At 35.8% G+C, this 23,947-nt stretch overlaps 1 protein-coding gene across 2 annotated transcripts in view; it reads left to right on the forward strand.

The window, feature by feature from the left end:
• The window catches only part of cdk19 (cyclin dependent kinase 19), a 62,040-nt gene that overhangs the window by 24,635 nt on the left and 13,458 nt on the right, over positions 1–23,947 (forward strand). The window contains exons 3-12 of one of the 2 annotated variants that reach the window (XM_066698984.1): positions 3,770–3,841; positions 4,432–4,572; positions 15,382–15,439; positions 17,097–17,228; positions 18,044–18,187; positions 19,084–19,153; positions 19,337–19,409; positions 20,104–20,201; positions 20,863–20,941; positions 21,315–21,563. In XM_066698984.1, the coding sequence (XP_066555081.1) occupies positions 3,770–3,841; positions 4,432–4,572; positions 15,382–15,439; positions 17,097–17,228; positions 18,044–18,187; positions 19,084–19,153; positions 19,337–19,409; positions 20,104–20,201; positions 20,863–20,941; positions 21,315–21,563 (1,116 nt within the window). Of the gene's footprint in view, positions 1–3,769; positions 3,881–4,431; positions 4,573–15,381; positions 15,440–17,096; positions 17,229–18,043; positions 18,188–19,083; positions 19,154–19,336; positions 19,410–20,103; positions 20,202–20,862; positions 20,942–21,314; positions 21,564–23,947 lie in introns of both variants that reach the window. The other variant, XM_066698974.1, reaches the window with a different exon arrangement.

Here is a 23,947-nt window from a genome sequence, read left to right on the forward strand (position 1 = left end):
ATAGAGGTGGCCCATGTCCTTCTGTCATCAGTCATCAAAGCAGCTCTGAAATTACAAACCTGTTCATAACACTAGTTTTCCCTCTTTAAAAAATAATGAATGTAAACCTTGTACAGTATAATATTTCAGTCTAATAACCAGGAATACCCAATATCTTTTGAGCATGCTTGCAAAGGTTAATTGTCCTACAATAATCACAATGATCAATATTTAAAATGGATAGAATGTGTTTTTACACTTTTAAACGTGTAAAAGCCAGTAGGGTGAACCACATAGTCACGTGAAAGATATCATGACACATAGTGTACATGTATTTTAATTTAAAAAATTCTATTGACTTACCTATTTACCATATTTTCTTAGTGTTTTGAACAAGCAAATGGTTGCCAACCATTGCCAACAAAATAGTCTAATAATGTATAGCCTTTTCCTGAAAAACAAAAGTTTAATATCTATATAGAAGATTAAATAAATTGTTAGAACCCCACAATTATGATCGTAGACAGCTATATTGATCAGTAAATCTTTATAGGTTTCTTTTGAAATGGATCCTGTAAAAAGCTGAATATCTGTAAGAGAGATGGACTGTATTAGTGACAGCCATCAGCCCTGGACTTAATCACATCATCTGCAGCACACACAAACGTTGTGCCACAGCTATGCAGTGACGCCAAAGTGGTATTTCTGGTCCTACCACTGTGGATTGAATTATGTGGGGAATCCCACTTGAATACATGTAATGCTAAGCATCCTGGTAACTTTTCCTGATTAATACATCCAGTCCAACTGAATTTAAAATCAAATCAGGTGTGCAGACTCACAAAATTGTGCAATATGAATGGCAGGTTGATATGTTTTTTTGTGTGTGTGTGTGTGTGTGTGTGAACCTTTAGTATAATTCTAAGAAATACTACAGAGTATGACACAATTACATTTTCATTTGAACATCAAAAGACTCACTTTAAAGGCATCTGAAACACAATTACATAATGATTGCCCTGCTGCCTTAAATTGGCTGGGAAATACAATGTAAAGGTTAGTAAAGGTCATTCAATAACAATAAAGATGCATGTTATTATGAATACAAATCAGAGAAAAAAACATTAATCACTATTCCATTTCTGTGTGCCAGGGTTATTTTAGCCCTGTTATGCACTGCCACACATTTCTGTGGGATTTATAAATTGCTTGCTTGCTTGTTTTGTTCCACTCCCTTATGGGTGTGCTCCCACAGTCGTGTTTACAATTCCTTTCCCACTGGGCTTTCTGATGAACGGTGGCACATCTCCAAGAGCTTTTCTGCGCAGCATATTATTAATCAGAAGGCCTGAAAAAACCCAGTAGAATATTAATATTGTTTCAGAAGATTAAGCTTGTTGCAACATGAAAATAGATGTTCTTCAAACTTTTCTGAAGGATCAAGTAACTGAATAGAAATATGTGTTTTCTCTAGTCTGGGTTTGTTTTGGAAAAAGTAGCATAGTCATTAATATGAACTTAAAAAAAAAAAAATACAAGTCATGTTATTGTATTTTCATAGCATGCCTTCTATGATTTATTTAACAAACCGGTCCATAACATTTAGTGCAGTTTCAGGAAATGCTTTTATTTCTGAGTTTTCTGATCTATTTCTGCCCATGGCTCTGATGATCATCGCCTAAGATTCTTGTTTTCATTTAAGTTTCCTTTAAAGTCGAAAATAACTCCCAAAGGGGACTATGGAAAAAAGCTGCGGATAGGCCTAGTTACTCAGACAAGCCCTCTCCCTCATCTGCATTATCAATACAGTGTACAGACGCACTGAAACAGTTAAATTTCACATATTATTGACTGTCTATATAAGCCATGTATCATTCGGTTGCTTTTCGCCACACTGAGGCCTGTCAGTGCAGCGGACCAGTCCATATTATTTTTGTATTTTATCCAAGGCGACTTACAGAGACTAGGTAGGGTGTGTGAACTATGCAATTACATCTCACCTGAAGTGATTTGCTCAGGGTCACACAATGAGTCAGTGGCTGAACTTGAACCAGAAACCTTCTAGTTATAAGCCCTGATCTTTAACCACTGAACCACATACCCTACCTTAGCTATGGTGGAGCGCTCGTAACATGTAAAGAGTTTGTGCATGGCTGGAGCTCCCCTTGTTCCACTGGATCCACCCCTATACCTGTCTTTGAGACCCTTTCCAGTGTCTTTGGCTTCCCTACTATCACCTTAGCCCACATGCTGTCCAGATCGAGCTGGCTCACCTCAGGCCAGTAAGCCCCAGTGGTCTCCCTCGACGTCGCACTCTCACACGTTGCATCATAGCTGTCATAGGTACTCTAAACACCAGAACCCGCACTAATGAAGCTCCAGTTATTGGGTCACTCTAATCTGGCCGCCCCAGGAACCAGCCTCAGCCCGGTCTACTCCGACAGGGGAGATTGCACGCTCTCTGGACGAACGTTAGCGACACTCTTACCTCTGGAGTGAGAGGAGGAGGACACCGCACTGTCCTCCATGTTGGTGAGAACAGGGGAACGAAATTCATGCTAAACTTGGTCATGCATACATTGAATTAATGGGGATAGGTTTCCTAAGTGCAAAAACAACCATTAAAATGCGTAAAATACTAATATAAATGTGCTGTTAATAAAAACATTGGTTTGATAAATTAACAATAATACAAATAATAATTAACTCTATATTGGAATTTTAATTTGAATCTGCCAAAGTTCCATGTTCATTTTAGAATCTCCGTCAGAACTTTCATTTCCGGTATATTTTGGGCCCATTATTTATATTCCTTTTCAACATTTTTACATTTTTTTTTTTATATAATAATGAAGTTAAACTGATCTACCGTTGTCAACAATTTTTTCAAGGAGAAGGGTTAGTCTGACTGCAGTTAAGGAAAATGTGCTTTGTTTGATTTTTGACTTGTTATGAATAATGTGTTGAATAATGCACCACTTTTATCTCTTATATTTGCCTAAGGTGCCTTTTTTGCATTTTGGAATAATCCTGAGAGGAGTTGTGAGTGCCTTTGCAGATGGTTTTATTGGAAGTGTTTTCTTAATTTAATAATGCTTAAATGTGACCAATCCTAAGGCATTGTTGTGTGAGACAAGATTTGTTAGAAACTCATTTGGCACCGTATATCTTTTTTTATTTGATACCACAAATGTTTAGCACTGAAATGTTTCTGTGAGCGATCCACAGTGCGAACATTTTTTAACATATCGTCTCGTAGTCTAAGAAGTGCAACTAAGCCTTGATTCTCCAGAACTTTTTTTTTTGAATGATAAAATGCTTTTAATATATTAGCTTTACAGTCGTTCAGTTTTATGAGTATTATAAATTCCATTAAATGTTATTATCCATGAATTAAATACTTTCTCATGTTGAGTTCATAGTGAATGCGTATTAAGCATGGCACCCCAGCAGGACACCTTTAAAATTAAAACATTTTTTTCCAGTCTGTTAGGATTTTAAAGGTTTAAAAAAGCATGTAGACCTATCTATAACGTATAAGTCATATTATGTATTTAGTTAAACAAGAGTGAATCCCAAACAATCACATAATTTGCAAATAATATTATTTCAGTTGAATGCTTAATTTGAGTTCTACAACTGTACGAGTGCACTTGATTGTATTATACCTACTGAATGGTCCTGACTAACATAGTTTAAAGTAAATGCTGTTTATATTGTGTGCTTGTCATTTTCTGTTCCTTTAAATTATATATATTCACGACTAACTTGTATATAATGCCTTTTTCAGCTGTTGAGAGAGTTGAAGCACCCCAACGTGATTGCACTGCAGAAAGTTTTCCTGTCTCACAGCGATAGGAAAGTATGGCTTCTCTTCGATTATGCTGAACATGATTTATGGGTATGTGTCAGCAGAACGACACTGTTATTATTATTATTATTATTATTATTATTATTATTGCTTAACTATGATGGAGTTTGGTGCAATTGTGCCATTTTCTTAATAAATTATGACATTTTGGACAATTCACTTTTCCACAGAAATCAATTTAAGAACAGGAGAGATCAGTAAAGGAGAATGGCTCATTAAGCCATGCAGGATGACTACAGACTAATTGCCTGTGTATTTATTAACTAAATAAGTGTTTTACAAAGTGTATTCTTTAACATTGGTCACCTTTTACCACTTATGTGTACCTGTGGTGTTTGTTTTACGTGTTTTATTAAAGAGCTTTCTGTATTGGCATTTTGTTTTGTATTTTCCTACAGTGAGATACATAAGAATGCTTGTGATATATAGAATTAAATCATAATAATAAAAGTCTGTTAAGTTGTTAGTATCTTCCAGATTCAGAGAAATAATCCAGTTTGTCTTTAATGTGTTGAACTATTATATAGTAAAAAACATTAATTTTTTCACTATTGTTTCCCATATATTTTTTGTTTTTGCAGCACATTATAAAATATCACCGTGCCTCGAAAGCAAATAAGAAGCCCATGCAGCTGCCAAGAGGAATGGTGAAATCACTACTTTACCAGATTCTTGATGGAATTCATTATCTACATGCAAACTGGGTGCTTCACAGGGACCTTGTAAGTAATGCATCTCTGAGCTTTACCACATTAACTGCACAATCCCAATAGCTAAAGCTGAGCGGACACCAGTCCACATTTTGCTAGAAAATTGTTGTTGCTTCTACTTTCAGGGGACACCATTCTACATTCTGTAATAATGTAGATTATTAACAATTAAAGATTGAATATGTTTCATCAATATTTTTCATTATTATTAGGTTATATTATTACAATATTTAATATTATTGAATAAATAAATGTGTTAATGAACCTAACTGTAAATAGGAAAACGTTTAAATGTTTGTTCCATGTTTTCTATAGTACCATCATTAAACAAGGCAACGGATAAGCTATTGTTGCGCCCCTCGATCTTCATCGATGAAAATCGTGTTCTCTTAGAATATGCAACAACTTTGCACAAAAACAGAGACAAAACCAACAGTACAACATAAATACTTAATACAACTTAAAATACTTTGTATAGTATGATTTAACTATAGTTTACTTTCCATAGATCTGAAATGCAATAGAAATGTGTTGTCTCTTGTGTTGCTTTTTAAAATGAACATGCCAATACAAATTCAGTCGATTGGTGGCAAAATGGCAGTTAATAAATACATCACAGTTGAAATTTGCCCAGTCAGTATCAGTTCTACATAATAAATTAAATATTCCAAAATAGGTTATCATCATCAATTTGGAAACAGGTCCATCAAAGAAGTTAAGTTACTCTCTAACTAATTCTGCAAAAATTCACCTAGTCGCATTAAAATGAAGAGACCTTTTAATACTTATTGACTCGCCTCTAGTAATAAGTACAAATACTTATATCCACCCAGAAAAAAATCGACAACCCATTTTCGGCTTATTCAGAGGCGCAGCAGTTAGTCACATGACTCTTCTCACAACTTTGATTAGTTAAATAATTCTATTACATAAATTTGCTTCTACAAAATCAAAACTCATTTGATAAAGTTGCAAGCAACAAAGTTGCTCAAAAATGCACAATCCACGTAATTTCTGTAACAACGAAAACAAACTTTATACATTTTTCTAGCAACATGTAGAATGATTTCCCCTCAGTTTAAGGCTTATGTGACACATGTACTCAGGCATGGCAAGGAGTTATAATATTCAGTCAAGATACTTTTTTATTTAACCTGTATGTTAAGTTCAGAAATCTGGTTCATTTAAATCCATGTATCTTCATAAAATCAATCAAATATATGATTCCTTTATTTATTTAATCTGCCAATAGTTCATAATAATTGCATTGTGCATGGGAAGAGTAAGAAGTCCTAGAAATTTAAACTCTGGACATGTTTGCCAAAAAATAAAAGGGTCAATTTGTGCAGTTTACTGCCCATTCATTCCAAATGTGACCAAATGACCTTTTATTTATTGTAAAACTCTTATAATTAATGTTTCAGTGTGCCCACATTTATCATTTATTTATGGTATTTTCTTTCAAATACCCTTTTGTTTCGATGCATAGATGTTAATACTGGAAACATAAAAAGTAATTCAGTCTTGCTTTTAGCCTCTGTATTTATGTAACTCCTCAGGATGTGAGTGCTATGGGTAGTTTCAGTTCGTGATTAGCTCTAATGGAATGTATAAACTGTTCTTCATAGCCTAGAAAAATTCATTGCCCAGACTGTCGCCTCCCATTGTATTCCTGTGAGAGTGCTTTCCCCTTGTTTTCCCACAGTCCTTCCCTGATAAGGGCTGTTTTTCACCTGCTCTGCACCCTCCATTGTTTACTGAGTGCACCTTTCACCCCAGGGGTGGGGAGGGGGGGGTACAAATGTGTATTTTGCTAAAAAAAAAAGTTTTATTACAGTTCCAAAAATTAGTAATTAGCTGAATAGCATACTTTCTCAGTAATATAATATTCCAGACTGTTCTTAAGTTCTTTTCACTGTGGGTTTTAATTGTATCCTATTACTTTCGATAATATACGTTTCCAGAGTTCATACATAAGAACAAAAGAAAGTTTACAATCGAGAGGAGGCCATTCGACCCATCGTGCTCGTTTGGTGTCCATTAATATCTAAGTGATCCAAGGATCCTATCCAGTCTATTTTTAAATGTTCCCAAACTTTCAGCTTCTACCACATCGCTGGGGAGTTTGTTCCAGATTGTGACGCCTCTCTGTGTGAAGAAGTGTCTCCTGTTTTCTGTCTTGAATGCCTTGAAGCCCAATTTCCATTTGTGTCCCCGGGTGCGTGTGTCCCTGCTGATCTGGAAAAGCTCCTCTGCTTTGATGTGGTCGAAGCCTTTCATGCTTTTGAAGACTTGAATCAAGTCCCCACGCAGTCTCCTCTGTTCCAGGGTGAAAAGGTTCAGGTCCCTCAGTCTCTCAGTAGGACATTCCCTTCAGACCTGGAATAAGTCTGGTTGCTCTCCTCTGAACTGCCTCTACAGCAGCAATATCTTTCTTGAAGTGTGGAGCCCAGAACTGTCCACAGTATCCAGATGAGGTCTAACTAGTGCATTGTACAGTCTGAACATCACTGCCCTTGTTCTCAATTCTATACTTTTGACAAGATACCCTAACATTGTTTGCCTTTTTTATTGCTTCCCCACATTGCTTGGATGGAGAAAGTGAGGAGTCCACATAGACTCCTAGGTCTTTCTCATGCGATACTTCATCTAGATCTGTACCTCCCATAGTGTAATTATAGTGGACATTTTTGTTACCTGCATGTAATACCTTGCACTTGTCCACATTGATTTCATCTGCCAGGTGTCGGCCCACAAATTAATATTATCTAAGTACCTTTTAATAGCCTGTGCTGCCAAGATTGTATCTGCTGAGCCACCTATTTTAGTATCATCTGCAAATTTGACAAGTTTGCTAACTATCCCAGATTCCAGATCATTAATATAGATTAGATATATACTTATTCAGCATTTAAGTTTGCCTTTAGCTCCATTGACTTGTATGTAGAAAAAGCTAGAAATCTCTTGATATGTACATATGGGATGGACATCAGGCAAGCTATAAGTAGATAGTTCCAGCTGAGAGTTGTTGGAACTGAGCTGTTGAAATTAATGAAGTTGGAGTCTCGTGGAAATGGCATCATACCTGGGCTAGCAGAGAAAGTTAATAGTGCTACAGCTGATATTCATATTTAATAAGTTATAATTTTCATTTTGGTCCACCAAGCCAGTTTCTATTTGTTAAATTTTTAATTAGTGACTACAAGTTCCCTCATTTGATATTATTGTGGAGTCCTCTGCCTATTTCATCCGTCTATTGCAAACCTGAAGTGTTCACCTAACTATATATATAAATGAATATTGATCAGGTATACCTAATTGCGTGATTCAAGAACTGAAACACTCAATTCCTATGTGTAAGTTCAGATAAACACTTAAAGAAACGTTAATCTGAACAGCTGGACTCTTGACAGCCCTAATATATAATGCTTCACTTTAGACATTCAAGTATAACAATAAGCATTTAGAAAGAAAATAAAAATCACGTTTCCCTATGTAAAATAGGTAAGGACATGGCAATGAATAAAAAACATGTGGCATGCTCAATTATTGGCTCCCCTCCTCAATAAAACAGGGAAGCGAACAAGAAGGATTATGGTCTGGGCTTTGCTGTGGAACTACGAGTATGATTACGGATCATGAATTTTGTATGGTTGCGGTTTGTCTTATTATTAGTTGTATGTTTAGAAAGGGACCTGTTCACTTTTTTAGTTAGGCTTGAGAGGAGCTAGGGTTTGATTTACTGTATGTCCTTTTGTTTTGAACATGCAGAATAAATCACATTATTTGCATTGTGAACTGCTTCTGTGTTTCCTGAGCTCCCGCCTGAGATCTCCAGCACCGGGTCCAACCCACCACGGTGCCGCACATTATAATCTATTCCAGGATTTGATGTTGACTATAAATTGGAAATGGACAAATACTTACCATATGTAAAAGAAAATAGAATTACTTTGAATTAATGTATTCATTTTGGAATAAAGCTGATTTCCGTAACATGAGAGGAGGTGCTGAAACTGTATGTATACTTGAACTCAGCTCTCTCCAAGATAATTCATACTTACCTTTACAGTAACCTAATGTAATCCATCTGTATGTGAGGACTCAATCTGCATGTGCAGCCTCTTACATTTCCTTCCAACTGATGATGTAGATGTAGACTTCTGCCTGGTACTGATTGCTGAACTGTAATGACGACTCTGGGGATCAGTTTATTTTTCCTCCCCAGCGCATCAGCACGCACCGGTGTTAGGTGCACCTAACAGGCTATGAACAGTTATGAACCAACTATCAGGTCTTTACCTCTGTAGCGGGAGCGTATTTATTCTATTTTCTCTTTGCAGTGTGCTACAAAAAAAGTGTCCCACCTTTTATTTATTAAAACATTTGCATTAGGCTTACTATTAGCAGAGTTTAAGAACCAGAGTTTTCCTTTAAATATTATTAATCAGATGGTGCCAGTATGTCTAGAAGATAATTAGCATGAGACCATCAGGTTTGATATAGATCTTGAGATATTGAACCCATGCTGCCTTCTGAATTTGCAGATTGCAAAGCTCTTCCTGATATGTTTCTGAACAAGATTTTTAAATATATTATATTGTGAAGGGAGTGTGCCAATGTCTGTATCCTCCTTCACAGTTTGTTTTGAGTTATTGAGGCCTTTGATTGGTCTTTACACACAAAAATGAAAAACATCCATGTGCTGTGTCCCACCCTTGGTTATGCTTTCAAGCCAAATGGTTTTCAGCTGTTCCTGCTTCAAGACTAAATGGTGCAATCATACCCTTCTCATTCTAAAGTTTCTTATTGTACTGTCATTGAGACAGCCTATTTACTTGTAGCTAGAAGTGTCTGTTTATTTTCTTTATGCTGTTTCTTCCTGTCTTGAATGGCCCTCTTAAAACCTAGCATGATTTTTGTTGTTGGATATATCGGATTATTCATCAAGGCTTCTTTATTGTTACGATTCAAGCTCAGTGTGTTAAATTCCGATCGTTGTTCTGTATAGGTTTCACATGTAAATTGGTGTGCCTTCGTATTTTCTCTTTCTGTAGAAGTGTTGTTTTTTTATGCTTTTTATGATTGAGTGTGTGAAAGTAAAGATAATCCTGAATAATTTGAATCTGTATGTATGTAATTCAAATTCCATTTACACTATTACACATTATTATGAAATTATGAATGCTGTGTGTGAATATTTGGTTCTGTTTTTCAATGGCGAATAACCACCAACTTCTGCTGTATGGTAGCAATGTAAGATTAGATCAGTATACATCTGCATAGTTTTCATGTTTTTCAAGGTTTATTTTTTAATTCTATTGTACCACAGTAGAAGGTATCTTGCGTATTATTGATTTAATAAGGAGGAAGAACGGGCTGTGCTCTTGAATCTTTTTATTTATGTAAAGTAAAAAGAACAAAACAGAACAGTCTCCACCAATATCTGACTTTGCTGTAGCACTGTTACGTCTGTAAGGCACACAAAAATCAACACCAATTCCTGACTAAGACAGCACCACCCTACAGTATATATATACCGTACATCTGTTCCTTGTCAAAACTGCTGTAATTCATGGAGACCATCTATTCCTCTAGGCCTTGCACACCTAGCTATTAAACCTATAGAAGCTAATGGTTGTGCAGCCTCAGCTTTTAAGCTGTTCTGCTCATAAACCACACAAATAGTTTCTGCTTAATATCTTGTGTTTTGTACTCAAAAGGAAATTGTGTGTTTTTAATTATTTGGTTATTGTTACCGCATACACCTCATATTGTTTCACTTAAAAGTTCTGTCCCATCAGAAATAGTTTGGTAGTTGTAACTACAAAAGCATTATGCTTAATTATGTATTGATTTGTCTAGTGAAGATGTTACACGCTATTCTTGTACCTATAGCTTTATAATGTCTATCTCCACTGAACATCTCCAGAACAAAACAGGAGAAAGGCACCAGCATATAGTAAATACCTATTTCAAACAATCGCATAACTCTAATTGTGGGTTAAGCCTGTGCCAAGACCTCATTAACAGATTGACCAGACATGGTGCGTTGGTCTCCTCTTCAGCTGGCTAATCCATCAATTATCATTTTGGTGCACCAGACCCCATAAAGGAGTTCACAAATGAGAACACAGGAAAACTTAGGGGAATGGGGATTGATAACTTATATATATATATATATATATATATATATATATATATATATATATATATATATATATATTGTGTTTTTGTATTATTTTATTACATTTGTATGTGGAAAATCTAAATTAATTCTGGGTAGATGATTGAACCTTTAACTGAATAGCCTACTTAATAAAGTCTGACTGTACATGTTGTATGACAGGACACCAATTACATTTTATAATCTGTATTTTTGCTGATTTCTGAAAATCTTATCTTTATTTTATAAAGAATGTAGTGTTTGTGAAGCTTTGAATGTTGTTTTTTTAACATTTGTTCCCCTTTAGTTAATAGTAGTAACATGTACCATACATTTTTGTGTTTGCCAATCCCTTGAGTATATCCTCATCTTAAAAATACCCACTTAATTGACAGTTCCTGTTGTGGCGTCACAAATTGCAATTAAGTGGATAGTACTAGTATCTAAGTTACTTCAAGCTATTTTGTGAGGTGTGTTTTATTAATTAAATTTAATCTTCACTAAAATTATACCTTAAGGAGTCTGAAATGTCTAAATGTTTATTGTGAGAGCATAACATGGTTATTAGTGAGTTTGTATTTTCTTTTATTTTCTTATTTTTCTCTTGGCTTGGTACTTATTTGGACTTTTTCATTAAACTAGTAGCTGTTAGCTTGAAAAATAATACACTAGTGTTGTCAAAGTTTTGCATTTTCAATTATATTAATACAATAAAATAAAAAGATGCAAATAATGTAACATTGTTTAAAACTAAACTTTTCCGCAGTAATTTGTGTAGGTATAAGTTTGAATTTGTATTATTATTGCATGAATCGTGTTTTAAAAGATGGTGTTACATGCACTGTTACATGCTTCTTTTCCATTTGTATCCCTCTCTTTTTTTCCTCAGGTTTTATTTATTATTCTCAATTCAGCTGAATCATGCTTTTAAGTAAACTCTTTCAGATAGATTCTCCTTTGGTGCTGTGGCCACATGCACGTGATGCCCCTCAGCCCTGGGGAATGCGTTCTTGCTATACAAACACTACACTAGTACAGCGCCAGTGGGCTGAGCTGACTGTACTCAATGAAAAAATGTATTGATGGACTGCAGTGGGAGAAGCCTATGGACACAGGGCCATGTGTAGGGCGGAGGGACAGTTTGGGGCTTGTTGTTGTTGTGAATGATTTCACTAACCAATAAGAGTGTCAGATATTGGTCTCAGCATATTAGTGTTTTACTAATTTTCTCTTATGCAACACTTTTCCTGGATGATTATATTTACACTGTACAGCGGCTAAAATAAAATGCCCTCATCTGCTAAACCTCTTATATAACAAACCCAATCCCATTCCATATAACTGTTTTTGGTTGCCTTTTCGGCCTTCCCTTCTGATCTTGCTGGGAATTTGTATTCGCGAAGGCCTACAATGCATCACAGAATAGCTCAGTCTGCTTTAGAAAGCAGGCATTTGAATGGTTTGCTCTTGTTAAAGCAGCAAGGTTAGAAAGGCAATACATTGATGTAAATTTGCTTTGCATTTGCACACTTGAAGCATAAGAACATTCAACACTATTGTAAAAGCACTTTCAACTGAATAAACCTTATCTTTGGGGGAACAGAATGGGCTCGGAAAACATGGACTTCATTATCTTTTTTATTAATAATGAAACCTTCCTTAATTAAACTGTACAATTTAATCTGCTGTAGAAAGTAGAACATAAATATATATTCACTGTAACTGCATTGATTTCAGTAAATTGTGAAAAATGAATTGTATTATTATTAAGCTTTAATTTAGAAAGTATTGGAGTTCAACAGCAGGTTACACTGATTGCTGTATTGTGTTCTTACACACAGCTTCAGCTGCCTTCTCTTCCAATGCAGCCCTCTCTGATCTCTGTCAGATACTCTGTGACGTAGAGATCTCCTGCACTGGACAAAATGGAAGTGCCCACTCAGTCAGCTGTACATTATACACTGCCTCCCTGTTTAGATTATGTGGAAAATCATGGAAACTCCTTAACCAAAAATAATAATTTAAGAAGCATGGTTTAGTTTATTAAGGAGGGAAAAATAATTGTCATGTTTTAAACAACCAGTTTTTTTTTTCCTCTCTCTAAGGGATTAAATAACATGACACGGAAACCACATTCAACTTAAGAAAGAAATTTAAGAAAGTATTATGTATATATGTATATCTGTAAATTGTACAGTGACTTTAATCATTAATGTCACTTTGTCCTTCTCAGATGAAATATTACTAGCAATCCCAAAATAGCATTCTGTATTACTTAAGATGACAAGATTACCTGTATACAGTTTTCGATCTTTTCTTAAAAAACACAGCTGCTGAGTAATCTGAAAGCAGAATGTTATCAACATTGGATTTTGCCCTATTTATTTATAATGTGTAGACCCACTAATGAATCCTACACTACAACAGCAGATGTGTATTTAAAACATATTACTATTTTTGTTAATTCCTGGTTTGCTTGCAGTGTGTCCTTATAAGGAGCTTTTGACCACCTCATTTTGCGTATGTATGATTGCTGAGTGATGGTCTAAATTCAGAGTTAGGGAGACATCGTAGAGGCCGGCCCTCTGTGTGGGCCTTGGCTCTCCAAACTACTGACTCACTTAGTTAAAGAAAGATAATACTACATGACAACTGGGGGAACATACTACTTTTACAATCATTTCCCTGTTTCTCATAATTGGTTTGCATTTATAAAAACATTTGTTCTTTTTAACTCACAATGTTGACTATACTGCCTTTTCAATACAGGCTTGCTGTGTGACCTGCATGTAACACAAATCATGACAAGGAGAAAACAGAATATTGTATTTCCCAAGTGATATTCACTACATAAAGACCCTATTGTGACCGAAAAGTGTGCAGTTTTATGATTATAAATACTTCTGGGGGTGGTTTGTATGAAAATATACCAGTCAATGTTAATTCACTGTGCAATCTCAATTTGAAATACTCCTTTTCTCCCAATGTACTTGTCTGCTTTGCAGTGCTGAAAAATTGGTTGCTGTGCACTGTCTGCGTAATGTGGGCGAGTAACACATTCAGCGGGTCTTCTCACAGCAGCAGCATCTTGTATGTTTGAATTATTGGACTCATTAGTAGTGCTGTTCTCATAGCAACAAAACTGCTTAAGGAATAAGCTGAGAGCTAAGCAGCATATTCAATTCTCTGGCAGAACCTGAAGTGTCATATGTGTTGTGCTTTTGTTGTTTCCAGTGCATTGCAACAAGTGTATTCAAGTTAATAAGGACATAACACACTGCATTTCTTTGACCTTCCTGAGCATACACAAAATAACATTTTCCATTATTCAGCACTTATCAGTGCAGCCTATGCCTAACATTTAAAACCTATGCATTGAATAGTTTTACAAAGGTATAGGCTACAATATAAAATGTATACAGTGGATAAAATAATTACTTGCAAAGAACTAGGTGTACATCAAATATTTTATAACAATAAAATCTTCTTCTAAAGGAGATGTGAAAAGTAGACAGATTCCAGATAACATATACAAATAAACTAGCTAGTGGCAACATTTTCTAAGCATTAATAATCATTTACATTTACGTTTAGTGAATATGTGTACATCTGGTGTATACATAATTATTGCAGGCACTATTAACCTGGTATATAAATAATTATTGTAGCCGCTATGACTTATATATGATTTCCTGTCAGAAATCAGTGGAACAAGTTCCTTTTAATGTGTTAAAAACAAAGCAAAACAAAAAACTACTGCTATAATTTCAGTCTCACAGGCAGCTAAACATATAGTGATATTGCTTAAGTGACTTTCTCATGTTATTTAGGCAAATTATTTCTTCCTATTTTAATATTATGAAGGGAGGGGCTACATCAAGAAAACAACACGAGTTATTGGCAAATTGCCATAGCCTTCTAACGCCATCCTGCCTGCACTAACAAACAATGAGACTCATGATACAGAGGACAATATGTGTGCTTAGACCACTTTATTGTATACATTAGCATACCTTGTTGAAATGTCCTTCATCCTCAATAATAATAATTGAGAGATTTATTATATAATATATTATAATTATTATAATAACAATGGTAGGTCACAAGGTCACTTTCTATGAAGATGTTTGTACTTTCAAGAAGAGCAAGTTACAAATCGCCTCAATCATGACAGCCAACATGATTACATTTATAAGTCATTAAAAAATGATAAATAATTGCAAACGATCAAATTAAATAATTTAGAGATCCTAACAAAGAAAAGGTATTTAATAATATATTAAGCCTTTAACACATGGTTGCCTGAGTGATGTATTTGTATTGTTTGCCTTCTTTTTGTTCATTTGTCAGTCAGCAAAAATAAAAAGTAAATACAAAATAAATAATAACTATGTGTGCACTTTATTTAATTGCCAACTGCTCTGCACTATTTGAAATGTCAAACCCATGTTTCTTTTTTTTTTCTTGCTAACCTCCAGCTGTTAATAATAATAATGCTCCAACAAACTTGCCATCTAACATCTCTGCTGAAATTCATGTAAACAACTAATTTTTATTCATGGTTGTGTTGAATAGGCATGAACCTTTTCTTGAATGTTTTAACAGTGAGGAGCCTTTGTTGTCTAAGATTTTGTCTTTTTTTTGTTTCTTCCTAGAAACCAGCAAACATTTTGGTAATGGGAGAGGGCCCAGAACGAGGGAGAGTTAAAATTGGTAAGTCAGTGCAGAAACCTACAAGTTAATAGTTTTCAGTATATTTCTTTTAATATTTAACCTCTGCTCAAAATATAAAGGGTTGATTACTGAAACTGGGCTCCAAGAAATCCTTCATTTGAGTTTTTCCCACAGTCATGTCTAGCATTATACACAAATCTACTGGGGTGGTCTCTCAGGCTCTGATAAACTCTATAAAGGTCTGTAGGTCTATTCAAATCAGATGACCAGACACTCCGAGAAACATTGTCCTGTGCCTCCAAGCATTTAAATAATTATACTGTGAGTTTTCTACTCTGTTTACATTCTTTATCAGGTTAATAATACCCTTAATTGTCTTTGCTTTGCTGCCCAAACTGAAACAGTGGTTTTCAAAGGTTATTGGCTGCAGGGATAAATTGAATCCTTATTTTGTAAGACATTGTAAATGTGAAATATTTGAACTCCAGAATGAGAAAATTAGGCGTGTGTGGAAAGAATGCAATGAATGTTTTTCATTTAAACATTGTTGGGGAAAAAAGCTTTGAAAGTCATCTTGTAAGTGTGTTCTATATTATCCTCAAGACTTGGTGTAATGAATGAAGCTCTTCATGTTGTGGCTTTAGTCTGCAGGATGCATGGTTTTTGATGTTTTTGATTTACTGTGCTATTGATATTTAGAGCTCAGCTGAGCCTCATGTCTACCATAACATGTGATGTGGGGTCTTATATAGTAGGAAGGCATTCTTCTACTGAAATAGAAACATTTTTACCAAGGGGGGAATTCATATATGTCACCGAAAAGCCAGGATAAAAATTAGCAATGAGAAAAATGCAGAAAATTGGTTATGGAAAGAATAAAGAATGTTATTGATTGATTGATCCTTAAATGTGGAATCTGCAATTATTTTTTTACTCCCTCTCAATTTTGGAATCGGCAATTGTCAATCAACTCGGCTCACCGCCATGACCCTCACACCAAGGGAGAGACGAAGCCAGACACATGCGTCCTCCGAAACGTGCGCTGTCAAGCCATCAGGTTCTTTTCACACTGTGAGTCCACAGCGCAAACAGCAGTGCGATAGCATTGTAGGAAGGACTAATGCAACTCTCTCTGAGAACACTATGGGCTTCCAGTTGCCCAGTAAGCCACAAGGGGCGCTGTTGTGCAGCTGGGCAGAGAAGCCCTGGCCGAAATCAAGCCCACGCACCCCTGGCAGCGCGCTATGCCCGTTGTGCCCTGCCCACGTGGGGAAACCAAAGTCCAAGTCCACACCAGCGATGTCTGGACTCTAGGGCTCTACCTGTGTTCCGACTGGAGGCTTTTACCGGTTTAGCTACTTGAGAGCCCCCAAGAATGTTATTTTTATATTGTTAAAAAAAAGGGATATTATTACCCATAACTATTTAAATTATTCATGTGGAGAAATTGTTCATGATGAATCCTATCCTGAAATAAAACATCCCCATTGACTTTGCAAAGCACCTTATGGGAATATTAACTAATGCTGGCAACCTATTTCAGATAGACCTCTGTTACACAATGTTTAACCACCAAGATATTACTTGTCAAATGGATGTTTAAATATATTTAAATTATGTTCACACAGTAGTTTTCAATATATATACATATATATATATATATTTATAAATATATATTTCTCTCTTCTCTTTGTAGCTGACATGGGCTTTGCAAGGCTTTTTAACTCACCTCTGAAGCCGCTGGCTGACCTGGACCCAGTTGTGGTGACGTTTTGGTACCGAGCGCCCGAGCTGCTGCTAGGAGCGAGGCATTACACTAAAGCAATCGGTGAGTGCTTGAGGAGGGATGTGATAAACATGGCAGGATATGGTGGAGGTAAAGAAATAGCCAAACACACAGCATCCAGGCATTGCAATCATATATGGAATTAGATTGATTGATATAGTTATATTTATTTACACAGAAGCAGCTTTCCTCACGTTCCACATCCCCGGTTCTATCTTCAATTAACTGGATTCTTCACAGTTTTCTCTAGACTGAAGAAATGTTCAACAAACTCTGAAAATATATAATTGATAAATGTGTTGTTTAACATACAATATTTTTTAAGTGAATCACAGAAAAATGAAGGGTGTGAATACTTTTAAATACATCTGTATATGAATAACACGGTAATTGTATCTGTTGTTTAAATATTAAGTTTATAAGGGAACACTAGTGTACAGTGTTTAACTGTCCTATACACGTCCAGAGCTGTATAGTTAGAGCTCATGACAGGAAATCTGGTTTGTTTGTACAGAACACCTTTATGTTTTGTGCCAGTACCTCTGTAAGTCCTCAGCCTGCTCGATACACTGTCACCTCTGTTGAATGATGTTCTTATGATACAGTGCTGCTAGTCGCCAAAAGCTATGGGCTTGTCTGCTGATGCTCACACTAGTTGACTCATGATATACAGCATTTCTGAAGTAATCACATTGAAGGACTTTCTTTTAGAAGGGTTTAATAAAGGATTATTGTACATACTTTGAAGAAACATTGAGCATTTATATGACACCCTGTTATTAATTTAGGATGTCTGTGTTCAGTCTTGCTCATACACACTGTCAGTCGTGAGTCTGAAAACTTTTCTTTCTGTACAGACATATGGGCCATTGGGTGTATCTTTGCAGAACTGCTTACATCCGAACCTATCTTTCACTGTCGCCAAGAAGACATCAAAACCAGCAACCCTTTTCACCATGACCAGCTGGACAGGATATTCAGTGTGATGGGCTTTCCCGCAGGTAATAATCATACATTTATGAGTCAACAATCAATTATCTTTATCACAGAGTATAAACTCCCATGGTTAATATTGCTAAACACAAGTCTGTTTGTCTCTATAGAAAAGTAATAAACTTTAGTCCTGAAAGAAGAACACACAGCAGTCTTTACTGAGTTCCTATTAATATTAAAGTCATGACAGAAGTATCAACAAGTGAAAAATGAAGTATATTTATCTATTGGAATAATGTGATCTCTAAGGAATTGGTCATTAACTGTAATAATACAGACAAGTGTCTTATTTACTATATATGCCTTCAATGTATAGCTCAAACACCAGATACAAAGGTAACTTGAACCTGCCTTACCAAACAGAGTTAATTTGACACTAAACAGCTTAGAACAGAGTGTTTTGATTACTTAAAACAAAGTCCGGGAAACTCCTGTATGTACTGTTTGTTTTCCTTTGGCAATCTGAGAAGCTAAGTTTATTGTGTTATTTGCACTTTTTGGAAAATCTCCTAAAATGTAATTTCTGTGAGTTTCACAAAGCTTAAATAAAGGACATTTTACACACATATAACTGGAGGAAGGATAGTAACATCACTGGCAACATAACATTCCCAGTTAGAATAGTGCTCTCTCTCTGTCTATCTCTCAGCAGTGTGGAATACATTGTGAGCAGTTATTTTTGTCTTAAAGTTACTTACTTTTCTTTGCTCAGATTGTATATATGTAAATCCACATTGAATGTCTTTAAAGTATTTTGATGAATACTTACTGTAGCCACACAGTCTATCCAACCAACAACATTGCTTTGCCAAACAACTGATTTATACAAAGTTTATATATACAGTAATGCACATCTCCTGCAACATTTTACTTATCTGTTCTGCACATTCCTTCTATTCTTTAGATAAAGACTGGGAAGATATTAGAAAAATGCCAGAATACCCAACACTTCAGAAAGACTTCAGAAGAACAACGTAAGTAGGCGTATTCTGGATACTTTTTCATTAATGTGTTTTTTTTGTTTGCCATCTGTTTAAAGCAGATGGCTCAGTCCAGGCCTTTTCAGTTATTTTATACTGTTTATTTCAAATCATTCTTAATTATTTGAAACTCATGACTTCCTTTTGTACTCTTATTTTGTTTGGTTACTTTCTCAGGTATGCAAACAGCAGCCTCATCAAATATATGGAAAAGCATAAAGTAAAACCTGACAGCAAAGTTTTCCTACTGGTAAGTGGACTTTATATACATCATTACGTCAAAGATTTGAACTAATACCTTTGAGAGGAGAGGGGGTTATTTTAAGTATTTTTGTTTTAACAACTTTGACTTTCTTTGCATTTCTTAACTTTTCTTAACTAGTTATTATATAGCCTTAAATACAAATGAAGTCAAAGAGTGAGAATCTAAATTTTGAAAATGGTAATTATAAATAAGGCAAGAAACAAGGTGCTTCTTAACTATTCAATTTATAATCTACCTTCATTTAATTGATTAATGTTATGTATGTTTAATTGGCAAGAAAATCATTTGAAAAAACCCAGCAGAATATGTGACTGCTAAATATTGTCATGTTTTCCTTTAATTAGTAAGGAACATAGCTCTGTGTTTTTCATAAATATCAATTACACATTCAACAAATTTAACTGACAGAAATAGGATTAGTGATCTAAAGATTTTTTCAAAAAAGGCACCAACATGTTATTCTATTATTATGGATTACATGCAAGTTTATTAAGGAGTGTTAATTGAACTCATGCAAAAATATATTTAGCAAATTACAAGGGGAGGCTCTAACAAATCATTACTTACAGCCCAAAACAAGAACAGGAATGTGGAAATATAAAAGTACTGTAATTAACTATAGCTACATATTGTGTTTGCCTGTCTTCAGTATTAAGTTTGCGTTTTTGTGATTTTTCAGCTGCAAAAACTCCTCACAATGGATCCAACGAAAAGGATTACCTCAGAACAGGCACTGCAGGACCCTTACTTTCTGGAGGATCCCTTACCCACATCTGAGTATGTGTATATTATATTGCTCCCACACAATAAAGTCTGGTTAATTCTGACTTTCTGAGGACATCTTCTTCATTATGCCTGTCCAAAGATCTTTCAGCTTTGCCTTGCCCCCATAAATGCATTACACTTTTTTTACAATTTAGGAGTGTGTTGTGTTAATACTGTTATTGATTGGCATATAAATGCTTGCTTTTGACAATGATGTGGATAAATCTTCGTGATTAGAGAACATGAACAGTGTCAGGAGTGCTTGAAAGACGTTACAGTGAATCACTTGTGTTGATGGGGTGGGGTGGAGGAACTGTCATTGTGATTTATGGATCCGAAAACATCCGGTTTGATAGTGGATCAGAAAGTATGAAAACTATTCTTGAGCAATTTAATGCATGTCTGAGAGCACTGTGACATGGAATCCTAAACATACATTTTTTTCCCCTCCTAATTTATTAAATACAATTTTCAAAAGCTTGTATTTTTTACAAGTTAAGTTATTGGGCCCTTTGAAGTAGAAATATATAATCAATGTCATAAGTATTCATTGACAATAGTGAAATAGGATGTAAGAATCATACATGCAGTTTTAATTATAGTTAGTTTAGCTGTGGAAGTGGAGGGCTTTATACAAATAACATTAAAGCCCTTGCCATTATTTTACTTCCAGTGTGTTTGCTGGGTGTCAGATACCATACCCTAGAAGAGAATTTCTAGCTGAAGATGAACCAGAAGAAAAAGCCGATAAGGTAAAAATGAGAACTTTACATGTCATTTTGATATTAATGCAAAAGTGTCAAAAACCAACTGCCTGAGAGAAAGTATATGTATATGGTATAAAATATGGTATATTCTTCTCGTCATGCCCCTTAAATACTGTGTATGTAAATTTACATATTTACAAGATGACACACAAGATGATGGTATAGGATGTTTAAACAGTCTAAACGTATCATTTGACTCTAAATGGTACCTTCCATGCCAGTGGAAGAAGGGTATGTCAATCTGTAAGATAACTTGAAATATATTTTAGGAATTCTTTCAGTATCTCATCACATGTTAAGTCGTTGCCCCACTGAGGGGCGAGGGTGGCAGGGTGTGACTGTGTTCCTGTGTCCCCAGAACCAGCAGCAGCAGCCCCAGCAGCAGCAGGCCGGCCAGCCCCAGGCGCAGCAGCAGCAGCAGGCCGCGCCACAGCAAGCCCCCTCACAGCAAAACAGCACGCAAACCAATGGGACTGGGGGCAACACAGCAGGTGCCACGGGTGGGGGGATGCAGCACAGCCAGGACCAGGGCCCACCCAACAAGAAATCTCGCCTCGGCCCATCTGGAGCAGGCTCAGGCGCTGGGGTCATGCAGTCAGAGTACCAGGTAACACTCCCATCTCCTTCCATTAGTATCTCCATATCGGGGCAGAAAACCTGAGAAATGACTACTGGTAAAAGCTATTAATATCAATAAATAAGGAAATGTATCCTTCAGTGATCGTGGACATCCTACTTTAAACACACACACAGATAGTATGTGACTTTAGGACTAAGCTCCAGTGCGTATCAGCTTGCTTGTCTGCTATATCAAGTTGCTGTGAGTGTGGATCAATTGCATCTGTGTGCCCTGAAATCGTAATTGGTTTCCATACCGGCAACATAAGTGGAGACGTATGTTGAAGCAGTATCGTCCCTATTCGAAGCCATCGTGAAAATTCAGGAGTAAATGGTTAAATTAAACATAACAAACTTATGCTCTGCACAGTGTTAACTTGTAAACGTAAGACGAGACGTCGTAAGTCACGGGATGAGTGTATATATGTGGCCATTGGCAGCTGAAGTTAACATTGAGCGCTGTTTGTTTTTTTGGTAAAGAAAGCTTTAAATATTATTGTTTCAGAATGATAGACTCATCTTAATAGTCCTGGACATCTGTGGTATATGTAGATTGGACTGTATATCTGGGCACTTAAATACAAATATGACTATTGATGAAAAATATTCACACCCTTAATCAGAGATGAGGTCAAGACCAGGTGTCTTGAGACCCAGACCGAGACCAAGCTGTCGAGACCGAGACCAAGTCTGAATTGCTCAAGATCTAGACCAAGATCAGTATATTTGTATAATATAACCAGCCTTATAATCTAAATAACATTGTGAATAGAAACTAGAGCTGCAATGATAATTGGAATTTGTAAAATGTATTATCTTGAATTGCTATAGTTAAATTGAATTTGTAATGATTGATGCCTTGTACTTACTGTATTTTTGCACTTATGTTGTAAGTTGCCCTGGATAAGGGCGTCTGCCAAGAAATAATAATAATAATAATAATTAGTTTGCTTTTTAATGCTTTTAAAATTCAGAACAACATGTTTTACTGTTGGAGCGTTAGCAAGGCAGATATATTCAGGACTATATTCAGAGCAGAGGTCAAAAATTGCTGAAATTTGAAAGTTTTTAATGAAAACCATAACTAAAGGGCAAATTATTCAAGTGGTTTGTTTCCGTGTTTTCAACGTAATTGTAAAATTAGGCAAATTAGGTAGGTGAGCGGAGGGATTCGTTATGCATTGTTTAAAACAGATGGTTGAATGATAATTTGATTGTATTATACTTTCACTTGTACTTAATGAATTTAAAATTGATCAGTCATTTTATCAAGAAAACTAAACTATATCACTCTGAATGTTACTAGAGAGAGTACTGTATGATACACAACTCACAACTCATAAATAATTGTGAATTTTGAAAATCTTTATTTTGTTTTGCAAAAACACAGACATCATGATTATAATTTAAATAAATAAGACTTTACGTGCTGTGACCACTACCATGACAGAGACTGAGACCCAGACCAAGACTTGAGGTGCAGAAAACAAGACCAAGAGCCCTGTCTTGAGACTCCATCTCTGACCTTCATTTGAATGTGTTATTCTGTGATTGTTATAGTTTATTAAATAAACTATATACGTGTATCAGTGATATCTTTTCAGAGTTCAGTGAGTTCAGCTGAGAGAAAATTAAAGATTTCAGTTTATTCAAGTGAGTTAAGAGTATGTAAACATTGGATTGTCACTGTTGATTTCTAACTCACTTCAGTTGAGTGAAATCATTCCAGTTTTCTCAAGACTAGGCTGTTTTTCTCAACCTGTTTTGACCCACAGAACACTCAGCCAATGCAAACAATTTCTGCGGACCACCCAGCCCCCCACCCGTGGTTTTGCTTATCTCTAAATTCCAGTAATACAAAATGATTGATATTACCGGAACATAAACACTTTTTTTGATGCAGCTATACTTTTAGTTTTATGTGGGGAGGGGGACATTTAGATCTTATCCCAACATTATATATAACACTTAAATCGCCACTGCACTTACCTCATCCTCTCCCATTCGCCCTCCTGATGGGACGAATGGTGCTTCATTGCGGTGTCAGAGAGCAGCAGCTCAGTGGGGACAGCTTCTCCAGCTGGTAAGAGTGTTGCTTTTATTTAATCAGGGTAGTTTAGCTAATTTCATTTTTAATTAAATATCATATGTAAAATTTTTATTAATTTCCAAAACAAAAGGTACAAACATTGTCATTATTTTTGGATTAACCTGCATTTGCATCAACCACAGGCCCGTAATGGACCACTGGTGTCCAGGAGCCACACTTTGAGACACTGCACTGAACTGAACCAGCGTTCCGCAAATTTGTAACAAGACTTGAACTGAGCTTCCTTCTTATTTGCTTTAACATGTTATAGTCTAACAGAATTT

This window comes from Amia ocellicauda, chromosome 1 (assembly GCF_036373705.1).
Source record: "Amia ocellicauda isolate fAmiCal2 chromosome 1, fAmiCal2.hap1, whole genome shotgun sequence".
Classification (NCBI taxonomy): Eukaryota; Metazoa; Chordata; class Actinopteri; order Amiiformes; family Amiidae; genus Amia; species Amia ocellicauda.